We start from the raw sequence: 22230 nt of genomic DNA, 5'->3' as shown, positions 1-22230 counted from the left end.
GAAAATTTTGAGTTGATCTGACCTCAGGTCAGGTCACCAGAGGAGGTTTGGTGACGCTACCTCAGAAAAGTTTGCAATCACGCCAGAGCTAGAGTTTTTGACCGATCAATTTCTTCTCTTCAGGGTTTAGTTAGGGTACCAGTATGTGCAATTTGTATATCTCGGAATTTTGATATCGGTGACCTAAGGTCAGGTCAATTTCGCGACCTCCCCATTATAAGTCAATGGGGGAAAAATCAACTCCCTGTTTTTACCACTAAAACGGGTCGGAATGGCCCCATATACCATACATGACTTCATATACGATCAACCTTCACTACCTTGAGGTCTGTTTTGCTGTTGGGCAGCTGTGAGGTCATGTGACGTCATCAAAGGTCACCAAAGGTTTTTGGCCAATAACTCCGTACAGGAACAAGATACAGACGCGTGGATGGTCTCATTGTGTTCAGCTCGTCAAGACGCATCGAATGATATACATGATGACCTCGAGGTCACGTGACCTGAGGTCAACCTTTGACCTTGACCTTTCGAGGTCAACATATATATCATTCGATGCGGATTGACGAGAGGATCACGATGATGCCCTTAGTTTGTTCCTATCTTGACTAATTCGAAAGTTATTCGAGAAAAACTCTCTCCATATCTAGTGCCGCCATTTTGACTTTTTCGACCCCTGTGACGTCATCTTTGACCTGACCTGAAAATGACCTTAGTAAAAATTGTAGATCTTGGCCGTGCGTATCCGATGCCGTTTACCGCTTGTCGCTATCTTGCTTCGTTCTCGAGATCTCAGGGGGGGGCCGAATCGGCCCCCCCCGCCAGTTTCTTGTCCCGGCGGAGCCCGCCAGGAATAGGGTTAAGGCTCAGACTCTGTGTCCTGCCCTTCCCCGAGGTCCTGTTTAGAGATGTCAAGGTCGAGCCCGCAGCCCCCGGCGCGGCCACCGGGCCTAATACCATTACCAAAACGGATTTGCAATGGTCTTTTGATGTTACAAAATATGTGATAGAATGACTAATAGTAGATTGGCAATTCATAGGCGGCGTCAGAGCACCGAAGTTGGGAGGTGAAATCGACTTCCCTTTCTGCTTTCCTGGAACCGCTTATGATCCATCTCTTGTGATCACTTGTGAACCTCTAATACCCGAAAATAATGTTGATCCACCCACAGAATGAATACCTACAGTTATAGTGCACCAGCATAGTGATCTTCACCCAAATGACTCACTTCGTGAATAGGACCTCCCAATGGACCTTCCGATGCCCTGGAACCGCCCCTGATCAGGGTATCAACTTGAAAATTTCAAATGATGTGCCTAGTTTAGTTCTAAGAAAAGTCACACAATTTCAGCATCCTATCTTTAGCCGTTTCGAAGATATTCTCGAAAAACCTGAGGGATGGATGAAAACAACAACTCCCCTGCCACTAAAAGTGTTAACTGCCTGCCCCCCCCCCCCGCCCCAGTGACGCGATTTTAGCTCCACTGGGGGCCAGTGGCATCACTTGCAGGAGCCACGGCTCCCAAGTTAACATGCTAGAGGGGGCCGTGGGGGCCAACCATATGTTTTGCCGCCCCCCCCCATACACTTTTTACTCGGGACCCTCTCGTCTCGAGTTGAGAGGACGTTGTAACCTTCCAGAATAAACAAACTCAGTAAAAATAAGTTCCACGTATCTCCACGCACGGACTCCAAGGGACCCTTGTTGATCCAAGGAGGCCCTCTATCCATACTCGTCAGCGGAGGCCCCTGAGACTGATGGCCTGAGAGGCGCTAGTGAATCTGAGGAGGCCGGAGGCCCCAATATCCAAACTGGTCTGGGAAGGCCCCTGACACTGGCGGTCTAAGAGGCCCGTCTATCCACACTAGTCAGAGGATGTCCCTGAGACTGGTGGTCTGGGAGGCCTCTCAATTTACATTAGTTAGAATAGGCCCCTGACACTGGCGGTCTGGGAGGCCCTTTACCCTCACTAGTCAGAGAAGGTCCCTCTATCCTCAATAGTCAGAAGAGGCCTCTGAGACTGATGGTCAGAGAGGTCCTAGTGAATCTGGGGAGGCCCCTCTCCACATTGTTCTAGGGAGGCCCCCGAGACTGATGGTCTGAGGGGCCCTTTTATTTATACTGACCACAGGAGCCCCCTAAGATTTTTGGTCTCAGAGGCTCTCCTGTTTATACTCACCAGAGGAGGCCCCTGGGATTGATAGTCTAACAGGCCCTTCTATTTATACTAGCCAGAGGAGGCACCTGAGACTGGTGGTTGGAGAGGTCCTACTATTCGTAATAGGTAGAGGAGGCCCCTGAAATTCAGGGTATCAGAGCCCTTTCCTATGCATACTAGCCAAGAGAAGACCCTGAAATTAATTATCTGAGAGGCTGATCTATTCATACTAGCCAGAGAAAGCCCCTGGGATTAACCCTCGCCCGCACATGCCATTTTCCCATCCTAGAACGCACATGGGGGGGGGGGGGTTGCCACCCCCCCCCCCCGCGCCATTTCGTTCCTGTTGGAGATAGAGCTTTGCGGTAAAGACTAAAAAGATTCTTTGGGAAAAGACGAATCCAATGATGCCCAGTTTTACCTTCTCAGGTCAGGCATTGACCTTCCAGGTCAGGTCAAACTAAAAAATGTTACTGTTTTGGGTCACCGTTGGATATCGAGTGCGCTGCTCATCATATACCGATGACGATGCCGTATTGTGGTGCCAAGCCAGCTAGAACCTCTATGTCACACTATCCGACCAGGTTTTTGCTGGTGAGGTCATCTCAGGTCAAGTTAGGTCAAGGTCAATGATATTTGTTTGTATGTCTGTGTGTGTCTGTGTGTATACTGATGTGTGCACCGATTGTTTATGTGTCCATATTACATGAGATCATGAAATGAGAAACTTTTACTAAAAATACTGTCAAAGAAACTTCACAAAAAGTAAATTCCGCTTGCCTAAAACGCAATGTTTCCAGATGACCTAGGTTGACCTTGACCCTAACCTTGACATCTGTATATCGTCGAACAACATGTTCACTGATAGGGGGAGGTAAGACTGGGAAAAAAGGTCGAAATCAATGTGCTCACAAGACCCATGGCCAACGCAAGATATTGGGTATTTGTCATTTGGGTCATGACATGACCTGATGAACAAGGTCATATCTCCGAAATCCAAAACCACAGAGACTTGACATTTTCAGTGGACATCGAGAAAGGATAGAGGAGCAGCTATACGAAAAATCAGGCATCTAGCTCTAAAAATGTTGAGTGCAGAGCAGAAAAAAACTTCCTGGGGTGGCAACCACCCCCCCCCCCCATGTGCGGACGAGGGTTAATGATCTGAGAGGCCCTTCTATCTGTACTTGCCAAAGGAGGCCCCTGAGACTGATGGTGGCCAGAAGAGGCCTTCGAGACTGATGGTCTGAGAGGACCTTCTATTCAAACTATGCAGAGGAGGTCCCTGAGAATAAAAGTCCTAAGAGCCCTGCGGCGGCACTGGCCGTTAAAAAAAAAAAAATCTGGCCATATTTCGGCTCGGCAGGGCCCCACAGAGCTCGTGAGAGCACCTCGAGGGCTGCTAAGTAGACACGCTTATCTCCATAAGGGTGCCACACCAGCTTCTGAAGGCTCCTTGTAGGCACCTAAGGGCCCCTTCCGGCCTCTAACGGCTCCACCCGCCTGTAATGGCTCCACACCAGTGTTTATGAGCGCCACACACCGGCGCCTTTGAAGTTCATACCTACCAGTGTCTCTTAAAGGAAATAGTTCACTTTTCACATGTTTTTTCTTTTACTGGAATAGCAGTTTCGTACTTTGTAGCTTGAGCTGAGACTAGCACAAAGATGATTGGCTCTTTGTGGCTTTTACGGCTCAACAATCACCCTAGACGAAGATATTCCATGTCTCATTCCAAAAAGAGTGCCTTTCAGAGGAATGCGCGCTTTGCAGAGGAATGCAGTCACCTCATCGTCAGCCAATCAGCATGGGTAGGTTTGAACTACACAATATGATTGGTCAACGCGTTGTAAGGTTCCGCGATAAACATAATTTTATATAGAATATAGTTCCTCCTAGATTAAAATATGGAAAATAATCCTTCATACAAAAAAGGTTTTATTTTATTTTCTGATAATTATGATCATGAAAATCATTAATCTGTAGTAAAATACAAATTTCAGGAAAATGAACAATTTCCTTCAAGGCCCTATATCGGTGGCTCTGAGGGCCCACACCGGCGCCTCTGGGGCCCACACACGTGTGCATCTCAACTCTCAAGGCTCTATAGGTGCATCTGAAGGACCCACACCGACACCTCTGAGGGCCCCACACCAGTATCTCTGAGCTCTAAATGCCCCACACCGGTGACGAGGAGTGAGGACACACCGGCGCCAGAGAACACTAACGGCTCCACAAGGCCACTGAAGGCACCACACAAGCTCTCACTGAGCTCTAATATCCCATACCGGCCTCTGAGGGATACCGGCCTCTGAGGGTCTGAGAGGCCCGTCTATCCACAGTCCACACTAGTCAGAGGAGGTATAGTATCTGAGACTTCGGACTATTATTCTCAGGGGCCTCCCATGCCTAGTTTGAATAGAAGGGCCTCTCAGACCATCAGTCTCAAAGGCCATTTCTGGCCACCGTCAGTCTCAGCGTCCTTTGGCAACTATAGATAGAAGGGCCTCTTAGATCATCAATCCCAGGGGCTTTCTCTGGCTGGTATGAATAGAAGGGCCCCGCAGATTATTAATTTCAGGGTCGTCTCTTGGTTAGTATGAATAGGAGGGGCTCTCAGACCCTTAAGTTCATGGGCCTCCTCTGCCTTTTATGAATAGTAGGTCCTCTCAAACCACCAGTCTCAATTGCCTCCTCTGGCCAGTGTGAATAGAAGGGTCTCTCAGACCATCAGTCTCATTGGCCTTCTTCCGGCCAGTATAAATATAAGGGCCTGTTAGACCATCAATCCCAGGGGCGCCTTAGGTTAGTATAAATGGAAGAGTCTCTCAGACCATTTATCTCAGGGGGCTCCTGTGCAGCTGTGGCTAGTATAAATAAAAGGGTCTCTCTGACCATCAGTCTCAGAGGCCTCTTCTGACTATTGAGGATAGAGGGGCCTCTTCTGACTAGTGAGGGTAGGGGGATCCCAGACCACCAATGTCAGGGGCCAATTCTGACTAGTGTGGATGGAGGGGCCTCCCAGACCACCAGTCTCAGGGACCTCCTCTGACTAGTGTGGATAGACGCCAGACGGGCCTCTCAGACCGCCAGTGTCAGGGGCCTCCCCAGACTAGTGTGGATATTGGGGCCTCCTCAGATCCACTAGCGCCTCTCAGGGCATCAGTTCCAGGGGCCTCCGCTGACGAGTATGGATGGAGGGCCTCCTTGGATCAACAAGGGTCCCTTGGACTCTGTGCGTGGGGATTCGTGGAACTTATTTTTACCGAGTTTGTTTATTCTGGAAGGTGACCACGTCCTAGACGAGAGGGCCTCGAGTAAAAATTGGGTGTGTGTGTGTGTGTGGGGGGGGGGCAAAACACATGGTTGGCCCCCAGGTCTTCCTCTGAGATGCTAGGGGGGGGGGCGTGGCCCCCGCAGTGATGCCGCTGGCCCCCCAGTGAAGCTGAAAAGAAAAATAGGTCCTCTCGGCATCACTTATCATTCTGCTAGGGACTTCATGGTGGTGCGCCGCCCCGCATGAAAACTGCGCGGCTTGAATCAGGCATCAGTACACGTTCAGAAACTGAGCCCACCTGTGCAGCCTGGTTGAGTGGCTCTAACCAATCGCTAGCCAGGATGTTGCGCCGGTAATACTTATCACTGATAGTGGTTTTCTGTGGCGTCATGAACAGCTTGAATATTACACAGCAGCTGAACATGCTTCAGGTCTAGATTTTGGCCGGATGTTTGACGCCGGGCGACGCCGTTCGAGCTGCTGGCAGCCCACACATGGTCAATTTGACGGCTCAACGGATATCGCAGCTCGAACGGCTTCACATCCGACCAGGCCACCTCATTCATCTCTTCCTTCGACCAGTGGACACGCCCTGGCCTAAGTCCAAAGGTGGTGGACTGGTTGTTTTCCCGTCAATTTCATTGTCTTTTTCAGTTTGAAGGGCAGCAAAACCAAGCTAAAGGGCGGGTAATGGTGAATCATGATGTGGGACCTCTTATTATCTGCCTTGGTAAGAATTCGAGTCTGTTTGCGTTTCCCTGTCGCTATCTTGACAACTCTTCTCACCACCTGGCAAAGGGCGCCTTTTGCGATCGAGGCCGGACTGAGTCTGCCACCAAGTCCCAGTCTGTTACGCCTCAGGCAGATGTGCTACTGGCTGCTGCTGATGTCCAGCTGCTGACAGACCAGCTCCTGGCTCATGCCACCATGCCACCAACACTTAGCCTTACTACGAAACGAGAGACTGTACTCCCTTCTCTCCACTTCCTTGAACGAGAACTATCAAATGAAACCGTTGGCGACTCGACTCTTACTCAGAGCAAGAGTCATTTCGCAAGGTCAGGTCACTGCTGAGTTGAGAGCAGATACCAGAGATATGTCTCATGGAGCTGAGCTGGCGGCCGCCGCGCCGGTGCACGCGTACTTGCGCTCGTGACATCCGTGCTGGGGGCACTCGTATGTAAACCGTGGTGGCGTTGCCTCTGTGACCCGGGGGCTACCTGGCCGGCTCGAATACGCGGCGATGGCGGGCGGGGCGCCCGAGTTCGATGCGGTCGTTGAGTGCTTCGGTGCTTATACGCGGCGGTTAAATCAGTACTTTGTGGCGCAAGATATCGGGAGTGATCAAGAAGCAAAGAAGCGGGCCGTGCTGCTTTGTGCGATCGGCGCAAAAACGTTCGGTCTGCTGGAAGATCTTATTGCTCCAGCCACTGTAAGTGAGAAAACATACGATCAGCTGGTCAGCGTTTTGCAAAGTCACTTCGAGCCGGATAAATCTGAAATAGTGGCCAGATTCCGGTTTCATTTGTGCTTCAGGAATGACGGTGAGACAGTTGCTAATTTTCTAGCGCGGCTTCGTAAGCTGGCTAAAGACTGTTCGTTCGCACCTAATGTCCTTAATGAAATGCTGCGTGACCGTTTGGTCTGTGGCATACGGAACGAGTTGCTCCAACCTTGCTTCTCAGTGAGCCGGGGCTGACGCTCCAGTCGGCGGAGCAGCTGGCCCAGGCACACGAGTCGGCGGCAGCGAGTGCGGCTGAGCTCAGCGGCGGTGCTGAGCAGCGAGCAGATGGAGCCTTCGTTCATCGGCTGACTGGTGCCCGGGGTCCGCTGCGGCTGCGTAGCAGTTCTAGGGGTGCCGGTGCTGCCCGCGCTCCTGCCGGCTACAGGGACGGCGGTGGCGGCGCAGCGGACTCCAGAGCTGGTGGTCGGCTGCGCTCTCAGCATGACAGGACGACGCCCGGGCCAGCACGGCGGCGAGCTGTTTCAGGTGCCTGAGGTATCATTAGCCGGACACGTGCCCGTTCATCGATAAGGTGTGCTACAGCTGTGGCCTCAGGGGTCACGTCCGAGCTGCCTGCAGAAGGAACCAGCAGCACCTCCGCCATGTCTCGGCTGATGGCGACGCGTTACAAGGGTCGGACGCGCAGGAGGGTAGCAGAGAGGACGGCACTACGCAACCGAGGAGTTCTAGTCCCGGGACCGGTGAGGAGGTGTACAGCATGTTCACCGTCCGGACCGGCCTCGGTGTCAGGCGACCGCCGCTGATGGTGCCGGTAGCGCTCGACGGTCAGAAGGTCGAGATGGAGCTGGACACCGGGGCGACTCTGTCGGTCTGCTCTGACGCCGGGTTTCGGCAGCTGTGGCCCTGTGGAGGGCCGAAGCTGGAACCATGTTCGGTGAAGCTGAAGACCTACAGCGGTGAGCAGCTGCCAGTCATAGGGCAGGCTGCAGTGAACGTTCAGTACGGCGGACAGGCTCAGCGACTACCTCTCATCGTAGTCGAAGGTGGCGGGCCCTGGCTGTTCGGCAGGAACTGGCTGGGACACATCAGGCTCGACTGGCCCTCCATCTGTTGAGTGACTGCGGAGACCCGTGTGCAGCCCATCCTGGACGAGTTCGCTGACGTCTTCAAGGAGGAGCTGGGCTGCTATCGAGGCGGGGAAGTCGGCATCGACGTAGACCCGGACGTCCAGCCTCGTTTCTTCAAGCCTCGCACCGTACCGCTGGCCTTCAGGGAAGCTGCGGACGCCGAGCTGGAGGACCAGATCCGTGGCGGACTCTGGGAACAGGTACGGCACAGCAAATGGGTGGCCCCCTTGGTGGTTGTCCCCAAGGCTGGGGGTCAGTCAATACGGGTGTGTGGGGACTACCGCTTGACCGTCAACAGGGCTGCTAAGGCAGAGCAGTATCCCTTGCCGCGTGTGGAGGAACTGTACTCAAAACTGTCGGGATGTACCATATTTTCAAAGATCGACTTGAAAAACGCGTATAATCAGCTTCCGCTAGATGAAAAGGCCCGCGAGTATCTCACGGTAGACACCCCGAGGGGTCTTCTTCGACCCCTTCGGTTGACCTTCGCCTATTCGAGTGCAGTGTCGCTGTTCCAACTTCCAGCGGACGCTGGAAACTGTCCTGGATTGTATCTCTGGCGTTCGGGTCTTCTTGGACGACATTGTAGTCGCGGGTGTCGATGCCGCTGCGCATGACGAGGCCCTCCGGCAGGTTCTTAGACGGCTGGAGGAAGCGGGTTTTAGGGTCAACAAGGCCAAGTGTAGCTTCGGCGTCAGCAGCGTGACCTATCTGGGGCTTAAGATAAGCAGCCGTGGTGTGGAGACCACCGACGAAAAAACGGCCGCGATTGTCCGTGCCCCGGAACCGCGGGATGCTAAGGAACTGCGTAAGTGGCTAGTAATCAACTACTATGGGAAATTCCTTGAGAACCTGGCGAGTGTCTTGGCTCCGCTCTATCGTCTTCTAAAGGCAGATCAGCCCTGGCAGTGGGCTGAGGCAGAGAAGTCTGCTTTTCGGAAAGCCAAAGAGATGCTAGTTAGCCCTCCTGTACTAGCCCATTTTGATCCCGCCCTTCCGGTGGTTCTCGTCTGTGACGCGGGACCGGTCGGCATTGGCTGTGTGTTGAGTCAGCGGACGTCACAGGGCGAGCGACTTGTGGCCTACTATTCGCGCGCGTTGAATGACACCGAAACTAGATACTCACAGACTGATAAAGAGGCATTAGCTGTAGTGACCGGCGTTAAGAAATTTCACTATTACCTAGCGGGGCGAACTTTCACTATACAGTCAGATCATAAGCCTCTCATAGGCCTCATAGGAGAGCAGAAACCTTTGCCCGTGATGGCGTCACCTAGGATGGTCCGCTGGGCTCTGATGCTTGGGGCCTACTGAGTACCGGCAAGGATCTAAGCAAGGCCACTGTGACGCGCTTAGCAGGCTGCCTTCGTGCGAGGAGGCTTGTTCGAGCGTTCCAATTCCGGAGCTGAGACTGTCCATTTACTTGAGTTCATCGACTCATCCCCATTCCCCAGTGAATGTGTCCCAGATACAGCGGTAGACCGCTCTGGATCCCGTATTGTCAGCGGTACATCGATATGTCAGAGATGGCTGGCCGGATGTCAATAGTGTTTCCCTCAGCCCTGATTTTCAGCCGTACAGGTCCCGTATAGGTGAACTGAGTGTGCAGGATGGCTGTGTTTTGTGGGGGTCACGAGTGGTGGTCCCGCCGCAGGGACGGGGTGCCATGTTAAAGCTATTACATGAAGGTCATGCTGGCGAGTGTAGAACCAAAATGTTGGCTAAAATGTATGTTTGGTGGCCAAAAATCGATGACGACATTCGTGATATCGTGAAGTGTTGTGTGAAGTGTCAGGAACTGAAGGGCAGGGCCCCTGACGCTCCACTGCATCCTTGGCAGTGGCCGACTCGACCTGGCAGCGAGTCCATGTAGACTATTGCTCGGCTAACGGATAGATGTTTCTGGTGATAGTCGACGCCCACTCCAAATGGATGGACGTCTACCCAACTCGTTCCTCCGACTCACTGATCACGATTGAAAAATTACGAGCGTCGTTTGCGTGCTGGGGAGTGCCAACAGTGCTAGTGACAGACTACGCCCAGTGTTTTGTATCACAGCAATTCAAAACGTTTTGCAGTGTAAATGGGATCAGGCACTTAACGACACCCAGCCTATCACCCAAATCAAACGGCTTAGCCGAAAGAAGCGTGCAAAGCTTCAAAAACGGGCTGTACAAACAGATCTCGGGGTCCATTGAGACCAAGGTCTCTCGATTTCTGTTTAGGTACCGCACAACACCGCATACTACGACCTCATGTACGCCCGCCGAATTATTTCTGGGTCGTGTGCCACGCACTCATTTAGATGGTGTGCTACCAGATAGGCAGGAGCGTATACGGAGACAGCAGGAGGCTCAAAAGACGTACCGATCGAAATGCCCGTGAACGATGTCTGAACCCGGGTGACCCTGTGTATGTGCCTGCTGTCGATAGATTGCAGGGATTGGAGCGTTGTCGGTGGGCGCCCGGTCGTGTAGTGTTCGTTGAGGGAGTTAAGGTCACTGTGGAGCTAAATGACGGAAGGGTGATTGTGCGGCACGCCGACCAGGTTCGTGAGCGATATTCAGCTGTTCCGCATGTCGCTAACGATCCTCTCCGTTCCAGAGTGACACCGATACCTGCTCCTGATCCGGTCACGGAGAGCGCCGCTGCATCTGCACGGCATGCTCCCGTTCCCGGACAACTGGCCTCCACTCCCGACCGGCTGTCGGCTCCTGATCGAGCGCCTGCTCCTGGCCGGCCGCCTGTTCCGGCGCCGCCAGGGCTGACCGGAGCGGTGCCCGCGCCGGGTGTGACCACCGTCCCGCCGTCCGCACCCTCTCCCAGCGCGCCGCAGTACCGGCTGAGAGACCGGTCCACCCTGCGGCCCCCAGACCGATACGTGGCGAGCTATGAGTAGGCGTTTTGTTTCAGTTGTTATTTGTTCTGTGAGGTGCGTATTTATTTGCTTGTCCATGCTGTGCAAGTATTCGGGGTGGAGGAGTGTCATGGAGCTGAGCTGGCGGCCGCCGCGCCGGTGCACGCGTACTTGCGCTCGTGACATGCGCTCATGACACTCGTATGTGAACCGTGGTGGCGTTGCCTCTGTGACCCGGAGGCTACCTGGCCGGCTCGAATACAGTTTGGACCGAGACACCGTCTGTGATAATATGCATTCATCCAATTTTCCAGCTTCCACATTAAACAAGAAACTGTGCGAGCAGATATGGCGAAAAAATAGATGTCCGGATAATTTCGTTACACCCTGTATGTTCTAGTGCAAACTAATGCTATGATGCTAGGGGAGCGGCTGCAGGCTGGCGTAGCGCGTGCGGCCTTACGTTGGTTGGGTGAACGTGCCACCTTCTGCTGTGGGGTGGGTGGGGTGGGGGAGGTCCTCCTTGACCCCGTGCCGGCCCCGCCACCTGTGCTGCGCCATCTTTGGGCTGGCGACGGTGTGGAAGCGCGTACCTTCCGTCAGTTTTCCAGGCATCTGAAGTCTGAACTCGGCGCTGGCCCTGTCGTCGATGTCTGCGCGTGAGCCGTGACGGGTGCCACAGCCTGCTGGCACCGGCGGGTACGTGCCGTGTATGTACATGTGGTGCGGACTGCGGGACCGACTTGAACCACTCGAAGCCAACGGAGACCAGCCACCCTCATTCGCTCAGATTTATGTGAACGACCCACGAGCCGAAATACTGATGCCGAGGACCACGCACGCATTGTGGCATCACATAGAGAACACCTATTACATCCGGGAACGACTCCGATCGGCCATTTTCGGGAAATTTACCGTCCGCGGTGAATATTCCTGGGAATATGCTCTGAACGTATCAACCGAATTTGATGTTAGTGCCGGACCCGTGGACTCGGAACTGCGTCACTAATGCCTGTTCATAAATGTAGCGCGGCGTGAGCCATCCATGGACTGCGTGTTTCTTTTTTCCAACCAAAGGTAAGCACTATACCTGAAGATGCTTCTTTGTAACCAAACCAGTATAACGCCTTTTGGGGCGACTAACGGAGCGAGCGAGAGGGTGGGCCTTGCACGTGCGAAATTGCGAGGGGGTACCTCCAACTGACTTGTGCACGGCACCCTACTAACTGGTCTCTAGCGATGTGCCAAATTTGGGCACAATCGGCCCAGCCGTTCTCGAGATCTGGAAGCGGCACCCTGCACGTGCGCACGTGCAAAATGGGTCCCAACTAACTTGTGCACGGCACCCTACTAACCGGTCCCTAACCGTGTACCAAATTTGAGCGCAATCGGTCCAGCCGTTCCCGAGATCTGGAAACAACCCCTGCACGTGCGCACGTGCAGCAGCACCCCAACTCTGGCACATGTATATGCAGTGCCTAGTGGGTGCCTACCTACATGCCAACTTTCAGCGCAATCGGCCAAGTAGTTACCGAGATATTGCAACAATTACAAAACTGACACCTCTTCGTTTTGCACGTGGCACGTGCATAAGGGGTCACCCACATGCATCGGGAATAGTCCAATACTTGGTAGAAGGAATGAAGCTACCCTACAAAAATTACCGCGTGTAAATCGGTCAAGTGGTTGCTGAGATATAAGCCTCGCAAAAGCGTGACCACGGCCGGCCGGCCGGCCGGCCGGCCGGCCGCTCATACTCAGAAATTTCCGTTAATCTAAGGAAAGACTACGCTCGCTTCGCTCGCTCCGTAACCAAACAAAAACTAACAACCTAACCTAACCTAACTTGACCTAACCTACAGCCTACAAACCTACAACGCGCCAAAAATTTCAGCCGCCGGCGGGATTCGAATCTTCGGTCCTCTGAACACGGGGCGAGTGCGCTAACCAACCACTTCACCTCGCAGACAGCTGGCCGGATAAAGGTGTTGTAAGTCACTTGACAATGACGCACTGGGATATACTCCGTATAGCGCCTTCCTTTGATTGGAAAAAAGAATTACTTACGCCCGTGGACTAGCCTCTTCAACTCCGTAGCAGTGTCTCCCAATCTGCGGAAAGTTCAGCTGGTCGCATGATAACCGTGGCGAAGTTTTCTGGCTCTGTTTCAACGGCTCCTTCATATTCCCTTCATATCAGCATAAACCAGATTTAGGCTAACTTGCAATTAAACGATCAAAAATGTTAGCTTAAGTTTCGTTAGGGTAAATTAAACGGTGTTTTATTTGGTTAGGCTAAGCCCGAAAAACGCGTATAAATGAGTAGGTTTTGGTTCGAGCCAAACACTGCACCGATCGAGCCTACATTTGGAATGCATTTCTTATGGAATCCAGCTCGATGATTGCCACCAACTAGGATAAATGTCATTCTCATTTACCAGGCGTGCATGTCACTCCACCTCAACGTCCTGGAAACGGCTGGCACGAAGCAATGATACTTTCTATTTGATCGCCAGACGTGACTCCGATGCCATTCTTATTATTTATGTTAGACAGTGCCAGCATCGTATAACAATAAGCTTTATACCGGAGCCAAGCGAACGCTGGTCCTAGCTAAAGTCACTGGTAAAACGAGCTCATTTATCGTTTCATGTTGGAATTCGACTTTACATGGCGTATCATCGCCCTCGTGGATTATACTGGCTATTGGCGTATATTATATTTCCCAAGTGGCATTTACCAGGATGTTGGTTGTCTTGCCTGGTAATTCATAACCACTCCATCGTTACATAATATTTAATTATATCAATTTGTCAATGTCACAGTTCGGGGAGCACTTACGGTCTCAGACAGCTGTACCACACAGTCAAATACAGCCGAACCCTCGACCGTTGTGACACAAAGTTCCGGCCCTGTGACCTACCTTGCTCTGTGACCGGGACGAGTTTTTGCCGACCGGTGTGACGAACTGGGCTGGGAAGGTGCCCCGGCGGCCGTCCAGCAAGCCAAACAGCCAGCCTGTGGACATGGACACATATGTCAGTATCATGCAAGCTTACCCGACCTTCTCACACTTCTATGGGTTGGCTATAAGGGCATGAAGGCAGCCTGGAATGACATCGAGTGAACACAAACAATATAAAAAGCACCAATCTCTCCGCAAGTCAGACATCCAGCCTGCGAAGTTCGTCAAGTTCGAACTTTAAAGATGTCAAGTCGTTAGTCCGAGGTCATAAAAATGACCGCCAATCCCCTCGACAAGGCCGAATATCCTGTCTTCTAAGTTCTAACTCATAAGCCAATGTCCAACTTCTAGTCCCAATAGCTCAGAAAGTTTGCAAACTTTCACACATCAACACAAAGTAACTACTTCTTCTCTCCTAAGCAACACAGATAGCCTCCTTTCGAACACGATCAGCGCCTCCCCCACATCCCCTCCCCTCTCCCCAGATCATCAACCCTATCTCTCTCCACATCTGCTCCCATCTCATCCATTGCCACTGACACGTCCCCGTTCAAACAATGGCCAGCCCACGTCGTTACTGTCGGCCGTTGCCCCAGACGGTGAACGCAGTGAACCGAAACATACGGCGCCGGACAGCCTTTCGCCGGAAATACGGCTGGGAGGGGGAGGGGAGGGAGGTGATATCAGCTGACTGAGCGGCTGACAGAGCTGTTCGGTAAAGCCGTAGCAAAACAACAACAACACAACAATAACATCCAGATCCCCACCAAACCTTAGACTTACTGAAATAGGCTTTTTATTTTGTTTTGTAAAAGGGTCGTTATTTTCAGCTGGATCCTTAAGCTAGATACCAAGGCTTAATCTCAGTGTAGAGCTTCAAAGATTTGTCATGAAAAATGCAAAAATTAACCTAAGTTTAACCCATTATATTAGGGGCTGGGATATATACCAGCGGATTTTTTTTTTTCAATTCTACTCTTTAGCACGCCGCACGGTGCCCACTAGTGGTGTCAATCGGAACTTGAATCTTCGGAATTCCGATTTTGTCCAATGTCCAATTCGGAATTTGGTTGGACAATGACAGCAGGCTTTGGACAACTTTGGACAATCTCTTGCTACACCTCAATTTTTTTTTATAAAGTAATTGTGTTTAACATTGATTGGCCATTAGAAAGCTCAGTTTTCCATATGATTAACACTTTTGAGCTGGTAACGATACATTAAAAGCGAATTAAATAACGGTGTTGAGTGTAAACTATTGCCTAGATGTCGGACATCTTTGGACAAATGGCTGGCTTGGACATTTTTGGACGGACTGTCGACGTAAGTATTGGACATTGGACGGACATTAAACATACGTTTTCCGAAATTGACACCACTAGTGCCCACCTTGCTGTAACGTTAAAAGCTGGTTAAAAGCATTAGGTACACCGCAAACCGTTGAAAGCTTTTCTGAGATACGCGTCGGCCTATGAGCATCAGCGCCGGCCGCTCAAAATAAGTAAAATTCTATTATTGGGTGATAATTGATGATGAAAGCCAAACGCAGAAGTGTTGGACGTCGCTAGGAGCTGGGCTTTCACTGACATCTATCGGTAGCGAGCTGTTCAGTTATATTGTGGTGTTGCTACATACGGCCACCAGGTGGCTAGGTGTGCATAAGCGGCATCCAGCCTATCATATGTGAGCAAAACCGCCGTATAACTAGCTACTCATCCGTCCTCGCCATTCTCAGGACAATCCAGTCGCATTATCCCCATTCTTCTTCCCTTTCCAGGCTGGCTTCCATCTCCACCGGAATACCGGTGGTAAGGGCAAGTCCTCGTTGGACAAACTACATAGACCTTCTCCGGGGTGACCGTTTGAGCAGCACAGCGAACTGTCCCATCGGGACATTCCTGTCCCACTGGGACAGTCTCTGCCGCTCAGGCGCACCGTCGGACGTCGGTGGCCCGCACAGCCCAATGTCTACAGTCTACGCCCTACATCGTCATCACATAGCTCTGCAATGGCCTTTGCAGGCAGAGAAGAACAATTGTCCCCAAAAAGAACATGTTAGTCCCAACAGGACAAACTCAGCCACTGCGACGCTCGAACTGGTGGCCGCACAATCCCTAGTTATATCACGTATTGGTCTTCTTATCCCACGGCCCTGCAATGGTCCTCCTAGACCAAAAGGGACCTTTCTCGTCATAATCTAGGCCCAACCCTAAAAATAAAGCATTACACTCCCAGAAATTCATTTGAGCAGCTTGAGCTGACAGCGCTTACCTTTCTCGGTCGGTTGGCTCTTCTTGATGACTCTGATGAGGTCTCCCTTCATAAAACTGAGCAGAGACGGATCGTGGCTGGTGTAGTCAGCGGTCGCTCGGACGTACTCGTGCGAGCCCTGGCGGCAAAAAGAGAAACTACTGTTAGAACAGGCTCAGGTCTAGCAGAGATGGCGCTGCAAAGGCCACCAGTTCGGGTCTTGCTCGTCTCTCTGCTTAGGAAAAATATTTTATTGATCCATTATTGAAGTTTTAGCATCACTATGCTGGATGTAAGAAGTGGCCTGTTCGAGCATCATTATGAATATCATTGTGTAGAACATGACCTTATGCTTAAATTATAATGTATTGATATTGAAATAAGATTTAAAAATATCATTCCAAAGACATTTCAATGATTTTTCTTTATTTTACGGTCATTTCCTTGGAAACGGTCGCCCGTCCAGAAGGGCCGCTTTAGCGGCAGGGTTTCCTGTCTCTCTCTCTCTCTCTCTCGGGTTTCTTGGCACTCCAGTTCCAACGGGATGGGCTCAGCCGTGAGTTCTCGGGAAAACGAGCGTGTTGCTCGTATCAAGACTGAGTAAGAGTTTAACACGATTTTGTAGCGACCCTGGGTAAGCGCAGTTTTGACGAGCGTCGATTTCAAAGAGGGGTTTCTATCACTTATTCGGTCAGGTGAAAGGTCAAGCCACTAGATGTCATGTGAAGCTAGACTTTCAAGATTTTCACATGCTTGTATAAATTGACCCTTTGCGTGATCATCTAATATAAGGGCTAGAATGTCACTGAAAAGCATTTGGTAGATCTTTAGCATTTCTTCCTTTCACTAATAAGTTCTCAAATTTGATCTGAGATCAAAAGGTAAGCCTACAGAGGCAAAAACCGTCCAAAATGATTTTTACAGACATTTTTCTGCAATAGCATTTGACTGAAAATATTACGACATTCATTTTAATCGTAGAGCCTGACGATGAAGAGAATATGATGAAGCTCGTCGAGACATGCCGAAGGAATCCAAATTCGACCTAACTAAAAACGTCCATCGTCCCCTGCAAAGTGACCTAACTAAAAACTTCGTTCAAATAATGATATAACCGGTAGAAGACCATGCTGCATATCAGTCAATCTGCATCGTTAAACTAAGAACATACAAGCTGTCCCCATCGCTCTAGCATGCCTCTGGTTACCATCTTATGTAGTCCTCGTCCTATGATATTGTGGTGTGTTGTTACAACATTATACCCATCTTGAGTACTCGTAAATCGCCCTAATATTGTCATTGGCAAACGAGTACCCGAGTCACGATGCATATTTTTCATCGTTAAAACCCACTAGAAGCGTGCATAAATAACGTCTAAGCGTGCCTCCCCATTTATGTTTTGTCATCACAGAACGCCTGAACATTCACCATAAAACCACTAACTGCTCACACCGTAATACAATTAAGTACTTAACGGATACGGAGCCATCCCGTTTGGTGTTAAATAGGTCACGACTACCAACCCGCGGCACCCCGCGTTGAGCGCGCCGTAGGATTGTCATTAGCCGCTTTACCACCGGCTAGCTGCAGGAGGGATGCCCGCAGGCGCAGGCGGAGGCAGCGGCGCGTGCAACAATTGCTGGACGGTACAACGGCACGGGGTCGGCTCTGGCGGCCACGACGGGTCACGGTGGAGAGGTTTGGTGGCCGCTGAGCTGACCTCTGGGGTGACCTCTTATGTGACCTCATAGCTGACCTCCCAAGTGACCTTTGGAATGATCTCTTGGTGACCCCTTAGTTGACCGTAACATGTGGCATTATATGTGACGCATAAGTGGCCTTACCGGTGACCCTAAATGTGACGTCACATTTCTGATCTCGTAAGGCCAAAGCTGAGATATAACGAATGCAGCTGTCGGACAAAAAAAAAAAACACTCAGGTTTTAGTAAACAAAAAGTCTGAAAACCTTAATGCCAGACTCATGTGGTACCTAATTATCATTCGGTCGCACATCTTGGATGGAAACGGGGTTTGTGGTTACCGTTTCAAATGTGCAGTGTAAAAACCAAATATAAGTATAACTCCGTGCGGAACCTGATGCTGCCACAAGACAAAAAAAAAAACGAAGTGATAAAACCTACAGTACAGTCAACCACTTGAGACGTATGCAGACTATTTTGGCGGAAAAGACTAGTTTCCGGCCTCGTCACGCTTGTCAGTCATCTGATTAGAATAGCTAACCGCATTGGACGTCTGACCTTCGCAACTTCACGTTTTACACAATGTGAAGACCAGAAGACCACCAGAACGAGACACTCCTTCAAATTTAATACCTCAGGAGGCCAGAATGAGCTGTCAAACATACTGGAGAAACAGAAGAGGAGTATACAGAACGAAATGCAGTCCTACCTGGAATATGAGCCGTGACAGCGTCACCGGGTCCAGCTGATCCAGAAGTCCCGAGTACAGCGGCAGAACCACGCCCAGAGCACGTGCAGTCGACACCGCTTCGTACCATCTCGCGAGGGTTGGAGGAGTGTTGGTCAGAGCGTCTACCATGTCTTCTTCAGGTACCGGCTCTAGAGAGCCAGCGCCCTGACCTGGCGACGAGCGAAGGTGTTTTCTGCTGCTCCGTGGTTCCTCGACATCGTCACCTCGTCCGAGATGGGTTGACGAGGTTGAGATGATTGAGTTCGTGCTGCTGGTTGACCAGTTGGGGTCACTCTGACGAGTGATTGGGATGGTCCAGTCTGAACGAAGACGGACCACTTCGTCGTCATCGGACAAGCTCAGCAATCGTCGTGAAGTGGGAGGAGATGATGACCCGCGTGTTGTCCGGGCAGAAGTACTAGCTGCTTGACGAGTCGGGCGCATGGAAGACCATCCTGGGGAGCGACGCTGAGCACGGTTCGTCTGGAAACTTTGCAAAGTGTTGAAGGACCTCTTCACGTGAAGACGATGGTCTGGAAGCTGCATAGATGGTCGGAGTGAGAATTTCTCCGGAGGCATTGTGCGGCTTTGTGGGTTGTACCGGGAAAATACAAACGAAGGCTTGGAGAAGGCATTTTCGATGGCTTCGGTTCGTTTTCTCAAGATACCACGCACAGGCTTCTCGACAACGTCCAAACCACTGTCTACGCTGCGAACACGATTTAGAGAGTTGGACGTCTCCTTCTTCGCCAGGTTCTCCGTACTTTGACAAAAGTTCCGCCCAGAGCGTCGAGTTAAAGAGCTGAGTGATCCCGCCATAGGAAGTACAGCGTTGGCACCTGTCTTCGTGGAGGTAGGGGATGCTCGATTCGACTTAGTGATGTTCGCTGCTCCCTGACTCTTGTACCGCTGAGACTGGCGGACGTTGGGTACCTTGAGCGCCGCTGTGACCCCACTTGCTCCATGATTTGGCGAAGGGCAGACGTGCACTCCAGATGAGTCCGTGCAAGAGGAACAAGTTACTGACGAGCCCAGCGACCAACTGTCGGTAGTGGTGCCCTCATTGCCGCTGTCTAACAATTCGGCGCCCATTTCTGTAGAGGGTCCAAGTCGCTTTACGTTCGCAGGACTCACACGAACATCTCCTGTGACCACTTCGCCTCCCTCGTCAGCCGCCGGGCGCCGCCACTTCAGCATACGATAATTCAAAATTTATGTCCAATTAGTGTCAAATCAGCAAACTTAATCACGAGGCAGCACTTCTTGCACTTTGTCGCATGTCCAACGCGCTGAAACAAAACTTCCGAGACCGAGGATACTCACAACTTTCCTTGGCCGGTTCAATCACAAAGTACAAACACACACGAAGCTTCAGGTAGTTTCAGTCACCAGTGTTCCCCGAACACACACTTTTCCAAGACACTCGCCAGACTACGAAGCAGCTGCTGTCCGCGGTCTCCCAGAGTTGTGGTCAGCCGAGCGGGGTCGGCCGGTCTCGCTCCATGGCCGGGCGGGTCTGCACGGGGCAGCTGCGTTGTGGCCACTGGATACGCCTCACGGGTCTCTGATAGCCGTCGCGTGGTCGGCGCCGGCCATCACCAGCAGCCACGCCCGAAAGGCCACGATGCGGTTGGTTGAGCAGATAGCGAATTATCGGCTATCGGCGGTGCTGGAGTATGGAAATGAGCCGTGTGTGGTGTGGTATCGCTCAAACGGCTTTGTTAGTATGGAAATGAGCAGGCGGATGAGAGCTGTAATCACAGATCATCGATGGTGATGTGCTTGTTCTCACTACCGGTTCGGTGCCTGTCCTCAAAGCAAAGTGTAGCCGGTCTGTCCAAAGTCTGTCCAAAGTCTGTCTCGAACACAATACCGGCAGCGATGGCCAGGGACCTGACCTCTAGCTCTCAACGTTCCGAGTCTTCGCAGAGGTCACTGTCGAATGCGCGGGGCAGCACTTGTCCCCTCACTGCCATCGACAACGACCACAGTTTTCGCACAAAGCGGACAAAATCCTCGTACTATACGACTGTCCTCACAAACTACAGCCAAGTCCTCGTAAATCACCGTGATCAAGTCCTCTCACATTCACTGTAAACCACGAACTCCTCAGTTCTCACACCACCGGAAGAAATGTCCTCGTCCTCACAAACCTCGTACCACGTCCTCACAACCCACGGTTGAATCTTCACAAACTACTGAACTAAGTCCTCGCAAACGATGCTCAAATCGCTCTCACAGTCGCTTTTGAACTAATAAGTCCTCAGACTCTACGTTCAAGTGTCTTCACAAGCCACAGCTGAGTCCTCACAAGCCGCGGACCACGTCCTCACAAACCACGACCAAAATCCTCGCCCACCATGAACCTCGTCCTCGCCCGCCGTGAACCACGTCCTCGGGCACCGTGAACCACGTCCTCACGTCCTCGGCCGCCGTGAACCACGTCCTCGGCCACCGTGAACCACGTCGGTCGGCGGGCGACTGCCGCCTTCAGGGCCGTCCGTCTCACGGTGCTGGTGCGCGCAGGGGGCGGAACGGGGCTGTCGCGCCGCCAGGGAGCGTGACCACCCGTGTGGGGACCGGCACGGCACGGTTGGCGAGGCACGAGCCAGTAGAATGGTGCGGTGAGTCACACTAGGACACCGGGATACAGGCATTCCTGTGTGTCGTGGTGTATGTACGTGATGAGGAGTGGGTGTGCGGCAGATATTCGTTTTTCAAAGCTGGCGGAAAATGGATGGATGTTGAAGTCGATGCGAACTACATGGCTGTCAATTATGCTGTCGACTGTTTGGGGTTATGATGAGCATAATATACAAAATCTTCATCGACTTTCAGTAAAACCGCGCCCCATTGCGGCTCCTGGATTTTCACGCTCTAGTGTAAGGGTGGCGTTCAACAATTCCACCTAAGTTGGCTCATTGGCCGCGTAGCGATCAGCGATACAATCGACATTCGAAATGTAAAAAGGAAAATAATTTGTTCGTTGTTTAGGGCACCTCAAAGGTCAGGTCACTAGAGGTCATTCAATACCACCTTTCGCGAACTTTGACACTTCTTTTACTTATCAATTCATTATTTGCAAAGCTAAGGGTGCTGCAGCGTCATGATAAAAAACATTGAAAAGGTTTTCACGTATATTTCACATATTTAAATACTATTTTCCAATATATAGGAAATTTAACCACAAATTTAATTTTATCTCAGGACAACGCTATGTCCTCAAAAGGATATACTTATTCGCCTTCGCTCCTGCAAGACAACTACTGGCAATGCAGGGAAGAACGCAAAGCATATCTGTGATTGCCACTTGTTTTACATCGCTATTGTAATGATTGTTTTGCTTATTTGCGCGACATTTTGAAGAAATTCACTTCGACTGCTCTTGATGATGCATTGACGAAGTTAAGCTCGCGCCAAGCACTACATGGGCGTAAGCAGTGCTTATTGCGCGTCCTTCATCCACCGTCTGATCGGAAAATTCCAGTTGGAGGGAGAGTAACTATAAAATCATTGTATCCAATTAGTCGGACACGGTCTATTCTACTCACTGACAACCGGTTGCGATCAATGGGTTCCAATGGTTTGTTGCGCCCACAAAGTGCAGACCAATGCCGTCAGTAGTCTTATATCGAGCTCCGGAGCGATTCGAGCCCCGACTCCCATCCCATCAACAACCAATCGATGCCGACACTGTGCTAC

The 22230-nt window shown here is 51.3% G+C and overlaps 1 protein-coding gene across 1 annotated transcript in view; it reads right to left on the bottom strand.

Moving 5' to 3' along the window:
* LOC122368307 (unconventional myosin-XV-like) overlaps positions 1-22230 on the bottom strand; it is a 101851-nt gene that overhangs the window by 31483 nt on the left and 48138 nt on the right. Inside the window, exons 49-50 of the mRNA XM_043342115.1 lie at positions 16119-16236; positions 13806-13900 (exon numbers count right to left, since the gene is read on the bottom strand). Coding sequence (XP_043198050.1) covers positions 13806-13900; positions 16119-16236 — 213 coding nt within the window. The remainder of the gene's footprint in view (positions 1-13805; positions 13901-16118; positions 16237-22230) is intronic.

The sequence above is a fragment of the Amphibalanus amphitrite genome, unplaced genomic scaffold, assembly GCF_019059575.1.
Source record: "Amphibalanus amphitrite isolate SeventyFive unplaced genomic scaffold, NRLGWU_Aamphi_draft 000938F_arrow, whole genome shotgun sequence".
NCBI lineage: Eukaryota > Metazoa > Arthropoda > Thecostraca > Balanomorpha > Balanidae > Amphibalanus > Amphibalanus amphitrite.
Note: the sequence above shows the minus strand (reverse complement) of the source record. Positions and strands in the feature narration are given on the sequence as shown.